At 53.1% G+C, this 7,227-nt stretch overlaps 1 protein-coding gene across 1 annotated transcript; it reads right to left on the reverse strand.

Moving 5' to 3' along the window:
- Positions 1-2,233: 2,233 nt before the first annotated feature.
- Positions 2,234-7,215, reverse strand: LOC125158425 (tubulin gamma-1 chain). The gene is made up of 11 exons (XM_047845460.1): positions 6,972-7,215; positions 6,563-6,675; positions 6,175-6,342; positions 5,124-5,192; positions 4,768-4,847; positions 4,195-4,321; positions 3,874-3,960; positions 3,618-3,767; positions 3,078-3,230; positions 2,825-2,986; positions 2,234-2,635 (listed from the first exon to the last, which is right to left on the reverse strand). Exons 1-11 carry the CDS (start codon positions 7,018-7,020, stop codon positions 2,438-2,440), a joined length of 1,356 nt encoding a protein of 451 aa, XP_047701416.1. The 5' UTR covers positions 7,021-7,215; the 3' UTR covers positions 2,234-2,437.
- Between the last annotated feature and the right edge of the window lie 12 nt (positions 7,216-7,227).

Genomic DNA, 7,227 nt, shown 5'->3' on the forward strand with positions numbered 1-7,227 from the left:
CCCCTCTGGGTTGGTGATAGAAAACTCTACTCTGGGCTAGCTGGTGCTTCCTCCCCCTGGGGCTCACGCCCTTTAACTGGGTCTGGCAAAGGAAGGCAGGCCCTGGGCTTGTGGCCTGGAGGGGTCTAGCCAACGATTCACATATAGCAGCCTTTTACCTTTGCCAGCACGCATGACCCCTACTCAGCATGAGTCACTCATACAAATACCCCAGGTGATGAAAGGTTTCTCATCTGGGGCAGGGGTTGTAAAGGGAGAAAGGAGCAAGGCAGGGTGCCCAGTGGTGCAGGGGCCAGAGGTGGAGCCGAGAAGGCACCAGGTGCACGCCGGTTTTCCCTGAAGTCACCCTCTCTCTGCTCAGACGACAGGCAGCTGGTTGACACTGACCAGGCTGACTCAGGAGAGGCCTGGCAACTGCAAGTGACAAGCTCATGCTTTGTGGTGGTGACAGGCTTATGGTCTCCCTGCCACCCATCAGGCAGCCCAGAGCCTAGCCTCTGACTGCCCATTCCCTGCCCATCCATCACTTTTGTTCATAAGGGTTAGGCCTAAATGTTGCTCACTGTTCATACGTCAAAGCTTTATTAAAGATAAATAGGTTCATGGAAGGAAAAGTGTGTCCTCAGGCCAACAATGAACAAGAAGAAAAAGATCTTAATTTGCCCAAATTAAGAATACTGATTCTGGGTAATCTTCAGCCTCTGTAGGGACTCACAGTCACCTTCTTGGGCTGGTCCTTCACCTGTATGCTGAGCTCTGCCAGCCCGAATCCTTCTGATCCACTGGGCTGGCCCTCTGGCTTTGGCCAAGCATGCTGCTGGTGACAGTAATGAGAATGCAGGCACAGATCCCCAGCTACCCTGACATGGGTGATGGGGACACTTAACAGGTATATCTGAAGCAACTTGAGGCTGACAGTCCCACCAACCCAGAGAGACTGCACCTGCCCTGTCTGCACAGGTGTTCAAAGTCCTCACATTCTCTGACAACCATGCACTCATCCAATGGCTCCAAAAGACCTCAGAGATGGGATTCTACACTAACCCAAAAGATATCATAAAAGGCAGGACAGGGGCGCCTGGTGGCGCAGTCGGTTAAGCGTCCGACTTCGGCCAGGTCACGATCTCGCGGTCTGTGAGTTCGAGCCCCGCGTCAGGCTCTGGGCTGATGGCTCGGAGCCTGGAGCCTGTTTCCGATTCTGTGTCTCCCTCTCTCTCTGCCCCTCCCCCGTTCATGCTCTGTCTCTCTCTGTCCCAAAAATAAATAAACGTTGAAAAAAAAAATTTAAAAAAAAATAAATAAAAAAATAAAAGGCAGGACATGCAATGGACAGGGATACTGATGCCAGTCAAATCAGGATTGGACTCCAACTCTGTCATTTACCAGGTGGGTGACTTGGTACATTAACTATGGTTAGTCTTAGTTTCCTTGTTTATAAAACAATACTAATAACATCTGTCACTTCATAGAGTTGTCATGAGGATTGAACAAAATAATGTGGAGTGTCCACGTGCATGTTTGCTATTATTCCCCAAACCTCACCCTTAGGGTGCATAAAGGCCTAAGAGGGGCCCTGACAATCCACCATGATCTAGGGACAACCTGCTTTGCCCTTTTGATTCTGAACATTTAGGTCACTATATATTTACTACTTCCCTGCAGTTTTCCACAAGAAGTGGGAGGGCTCTGTAGACCACCTGTAAACAGAATTATGGAGCCTTAGTTATGGGCCCACTTCGGGCCCTGCTTAGAGTCTAGGCTTTGGGTTTGGTCTCAGGAGTTGATTGTCCTAGACTCCAGCTGCCTGCCCAGTGGCTTTCTTGGACTGGTTCTCTGGCATACCCTGCTTACAAGATTAAAGGCACTTGGATCAACTCTACTGCTTGCCCAGGCCTGGCGGTGGGGGTGGTAACTGCAGGCCTGCTTGCTATGATGATTAGCAGGACACTCTGATGTGGGAACATGAAACTGGCAGATTGGTCACCTGATACAGGGAAGGGTGGGAGGGACCTGGGACCCAGAATGTCAGTAAGAGTAAGGTAATATCTGTTGGCCTTCTTACCCTGGGAAGGCATGTCTCACATGGGTAGACACCACCTATGTTCTCCAAAATGAGGAAGGAGAAGGAAAAGCTAGGGGAGGCATTTGCTCAGAGTTGAAGAGGCTGGAAATAGGGGAAAGAACAGGCACTACCCCCTTCCCCACATCTACAGGCCTTCAGAAAACCAGTAACTTCATTTATGTCCAGTGCTTTATTAAACATAACTAGTCTCATCAGAGGAGACAGAAACGTGTCCCCAGGCCAATACAGAGTACGTGCATGTGTATTTATGAGGAAGAGATGTGTGAGGTCCCTGATCTGTGCTCTGAGGGTGTGGTCAGTCAGGCGGGGCCTGGACCAACCAGTAAGGCAGACAAGGTCCTGGTCCTGGGGGACTCACTGCTCCTGGGAGCCCCAGGAGATGTAGTCTGGCCGCGTGGCCGCATGATACTCGTCGATGAGCTGCTGCACAACCTCCCTGGACGTGTCCAGCTCATCAAAGTTCTCCTTGAAGATGTCCTCCTTGCGGAACTGCTCCAGGAAGGCCTCCCGCTTCCGCAGCTTGTCATACTGGCGACAGGTCCGCTCGAAGAGCTTGGTGTGTGCAGAAAGCAGGGGTCACAAAGAACATAAAGTAACAATATGGCCTAGAGAGCCAGGGAACCAGTGCTGGGCAATCTGCACATTAAGAGACCTGGAAGCAGGGGCAGCAAGGATGTGGAGAGGTGAGGCCCAACCAGGAAAGTGCGTATGGGAAGACAGGTGCAAACCGTTAAGCCTCACCGAGGAGATGCTGGTGTGGTTGGCCATCATGAGCCCACTGACCCGGTGGGCCGAAGGCAGGTAGGGAGACTTCCTTGACAGGGCCACCTGGATGCTGGCAGGGCCCCAGGGGATGAAGTTGGCCAACTTCCGCTCTCGGATCCTCTGCAGACTCTTGTGGACCTAGCGGGGAGGGGTGGACACAACAGTGGTGGTGGTAGCCTCTCCTCTACCCCCGTGGGTTCCGGGGGTGGCACGAAGGGGCCTCACCTACCTGGGTGGGGTCCACCTCCCCCTGGATGATGTTGAGGATGGCGATGTAGCAATGGTTGGTCTGGCGATCCCGGCCCGTGGACACCATCACGTTCTTGGGCTGCAGCAGCCGCCTCATGACATCCAGGACTGTGGTCTTCCTCACGCTGGCCACCTGAGGGGAGAGCGGGCCACGGGGACCAGGCCAGCACTCAGGGCACGGTCCAATGGCTGACCCCCATCAGACTCAGGTTAGGATGGTCTCTCTGGGAGGCATCTTGAGATTCAGGTGTACACTGAGCCTTGGCTGCAGGACCAGGAATCTCGGCCCTCCTCAGCTCAGCAAGGTCATGCCCCTGTGCGGGAGCATCAGCAGACCCCACATAGCCCGGGCCCTACAGGGAGCCAGGGGTGTAGGGAAGAGGAGAACAAGTCAGCACGGAGCTGGACGGTCTGTGCCTGTCCCTGAGCACAGAGCCTCTGGGGCTACAAAGAGCGGCTCCTGGAGGGCGCAGCAGGGGGACAGAAAGGCTAGGCCAGGGCCTGCTGGGGCTGCTCCTACCGACTGGTCCGTGGTGAGCGGGGTGTAGCCGGTCATGAGGAAGTGGAGTCGAGGAGTGGGGATGAGCGAGGCGATGAGGCCGATGAGGTCGTTGTTCATGTAGCCAGGGTAGCGCAGGGTGGTGGTGCTGGCTGACATGATGGTGGACACCTGGGGACGGGGGTGCCGGGTCATGGGCCTTGGCCTGGGGCGGGGCCTCCCTTCCCCAGATGGCACTCCAGTAAGGAGGGTTTCCAGTCCGGGAGCAGGGGCTCACCAGCTGGTTGATCTGGGAGAAGGATGGGTTCTGGATGTGCAGGCGGTCTGTGGCGATCCGGTTCAGGGCTGTGTTGTCCAGTACCACCTGGGGGACAGAAGAGGGTGACAGATTTATGGGGACAGAAAGGACAGGAGCTCTGCCTGAATCTGGGCTCTGAAGCTTAATTTCCTTGGTGCTTCATGGCCAGGAAGACCCATCCAAAAGGCAGTGGCACAAGACTGAGGCACAGAAGGGCTCAAAATAGACTTTTTAAATGTAGGAAAATGATGAAATAGACAAGGGGGTTGGCACTGGAGAATGGCAGAATCCAGGACGCACCACACAGTCTGCGTTCTGGGTCAGCCTCTTTAGCGTGAGCAGGGAATTGTAGGGCTGGACCACCACATCACTCATTTCGTCCTGGTTGGGAAACACTGAGTATGTCTGCACCAGCTTCTTGGGGTACCTAGTGGGGTTGAGAGGAGAGGGTCAGGGCAAGAGACTGGAGGCTTAGTAAACATGGGGCTCACAACAGTCAGAAAGCAGTGAAATCTAAATGGCGAAATTGGGGTGGGACACAGGATCAGCAGAGAAAGAAGAGTTGACTTTTGGAAGTCTGCAACCCCAAAGGGGGAAGGAACGGCAGAGACAATCTTAGGACCTAGGGTTCTAACTAAACCAGCCATACCCCCTGAACCTTCTTCATCTCTTCATCTAGGGCTTAGATTCTAGGCTCTGGATCCAACCACTCAGAGTGTGATCAGGTTCTTGGTTATTTTATCTTCTCTTTCTCACTACAGGAGTTAACAGAAGGGCCTTTTCATTGCTCCAGCAAATAGGAAGGTGTATCTGGAGGGCCTCCCAGTTACTTGGGAAACCAAGTCCTTCCTGCCCCTTAAAACACAGACTTACCTGTCATTCAGTCGTTCTAAGAGGTAGGAGCCCAGGCCAGAGCCTGTCCCCCCAGCAATGGAGTGACACAGCACGAAACCCTACAGGGGGAAGGTGCAGTCAGTGTCTAGGTACTGGATTTCAGACTGGACCCATCCTACAATTTCTTGGACTCCCATTTTCCCAAGCCCTCTCCTCCACTTCCCTTACCCCACACATACAGCTCAGGAGACTCTGCCTTGTGTCCAGCAAAGCCTAGAGACTTCTGTCCAGTGCAAAGGGTACATGGGTAGGTCTTGTACTTAACAGGTGGCTTCTAAAGGGTGTTGTGAAGCCTTCCCTCTGACAGCTCCCACCAGCATTCCTAAGACACTCACCTCTAGACTGTCACTGCCATCTGCCTCCCGATCTATGATATCAAAAATGTCCTCGTGGATCTTCTCTCCCTGTACAGACATGGGGAGTATCAGAGTGGGACAGGACCATGGGACAAGGACTCTGACCTCAGAATAGCCACCTTGAATTGTCCTTATAGAACATAAAAGTCCTTTTTTGGAGCACAGTGGCCCTGCTTGTTATTTGCACTGAGGGGCAATATAGTACAGTGGGTATGAGCAGATGCTCAACATCCACGCTGCTTGGATTCATGTATTAGGTCTAGTTTTATTTAACCAAATGACTCTGGGCAGGTTACTTTAGGCAGGTTACTCAGTTTCCTCATCTGAATAATGAAGGTGATACAACTCCTCAGTCCCTTATTTAAAATTCTTGGGGCCAGCTATGTTTCAGAATTCAAATATTTCCAATTCTAAAAAGGTAATATGGTACGTATGATGTATGTTAAGTAAAATGCCAGTGGGTATCTGGTGTGTGCTAATCAAATGTATTAATATTTCTGCAATGAAATGTATAAGTAATGACAAGTTAGATAAAAACTATAAAATAGCCTGTCTTCACTGAGATTTTTTTTTTTTAAGATTTTATTTTTAAGTAATCTCTACACCCAAAGTAGGGCTTGAACTCACAACCCCAAGATCAAGAGTCACATGCTCTACTGACTGAGCCAGCCAGGTGCCCTGAGATTTGGTTTTGCTACTAAACAAGTTATAAATCATGTTTTGGTTTCAGAGTTTTTTAGAATCTGAAAAAGGAGATAAGAGACTGCGAACCTATAATACCTATCTTTAGGGTTGTTGGGAGGGTTAAGTAAGTTACATGTAAAGCACTTAGTATGACCTGGCACACAGCACTAGCCAAGTGCAGTCTTAACCATATTGACTTAGAAAAAAGAACTCCCCTCAGCCATCTCTCTCTCTCGCTCGACTACTCCTACATCCTTGATCTGGTTTCTTCTCTCTCTGGCAAGTCATACCGCCTGCCCTCACACAGGAAGGGAGTTGTGGCTTCTGCCAGGGAATAGCAAATGACCTGCGAGAATCCACTGGCCCAGTTGTTGCCAGCCCCTCCTCCATGCTCTGACAGGTAGATGTTCTCTGGGTTGTAGAGCTTGGCATAGGGGGAGTTGAGGATGGAGTGGATCACCCGGGGCTCCAGGTCCAGCAGCACGGCCCTGGGGATGTAGTGCTCATCGTCTGCCTGTCAAGGGGAGACCAGCAGGGTGGTCCAGTCAGCTAAGGCCCAGTCCTCCATCCTCCCAACTCTGGCTCCTGCCTGTCCTCCCTCCTCAAGCCAGCCGCCCTGACTCCTTTGCCCAGAGGGTTTCCTGGTACCAAGCCCCTGCCCTTCCCTCAGGCCCCCCGGGGCCACTGTGGGGGCGCGTGGGGGGTGGGGGGGCTGGCAAAGTCGCTGGGAGCACCTGGTAGAAAAAGACGTCCTTGCGGTCAGTGCCCTCGGTGGCGAACTCCTCCACGATGCCCTCGGGGCTGATACCATGCTCAGCGCACAGTTGTTTCCAGAACTCGAACCCAACTGGTAGGGGGGGAGGGGCGGACGGGCGAGAAAGAGGACGTCTGGGTCTGGGCAGATTCCAACCAGAAACTGGGGGACTGAGCGCTCGCGAGTCTCCCATGTCAGAGGAAAGGGCTGTACGCCAGCGACTGGGAGGGGAGGGCCCCTCAGGGTTGGGCAACTGGACACTGGGTCAGGCATGTCCCGCCTTTGGAAAACTACGATTGTGGGAAGGGCGGATGGAGTCCAGGATCCCGCAGTGAGATCCCATAGAATCTAAGGAACCTGACTAGTGGAGGGGCCGGAGGTTCGCTCACTCTGATTGCCGCACTGGCCCAACTGTAGGGTGATGATTTCCCTCGGCATCGTCGCTCCAGCACCGGTGTTGCAGCCGCTCCCGCCAGCCAAGCCGCGGCTCGCCAGCCGCTAGCTGCACGACGCAGGCGCCAAACAACCCGCTCCGCCCTCGAACTTTCTCCGCTCCAATGAGAACTGAGTTCTGGCGATGGCAGGGCCTCATTCATGTGGCTTCAGTGAAGCAGACTGCGCGTGTGCAGCTCCTGGTCGGGCTCT

The sequence above is a fragment of the Prionailurus viverrinus genome, unplaced genomic scaffold (genome assembly GCF_022837055.1).
Source record: "Prionailurus viverrinus isolate Anna unplaced genomic scaffold, UM_Priviv_1.0 scaffold_35, whole genome shotgun sequence".
Taxonomy (NCBI): Eukaryota; Metazoa; Chordata; class Mammalia; order Carnivora; family Felidae; genus Prionailurus; species Prionailurus viverrinus.

Bases quoted from the DNA above. Each gene is read 5' to 3' on its own strand.
- LOC125158425 (XM_047845460.1), bottom strand. From the start codon at position 7,020: ATGCCGAGGGAAATCATCACCCTACAGTTGGGCCAGTGCGGCAATCAG. The intron at 6,343-6,562 runs GTGCTCCCAGCG...TCCCCTTGACAG, and splicing joins AGGACGTCTTTTTCTACCAG to GCAGACGATGAGCACTACAT. The intron at 2,987-3,077 runs GTAGGTGAGGCC...CCTCCCCGCTAG, and splicing joins GGGAGGTGGACCCCACCCAG to GTCCACAAGAGTCTGCAGAG.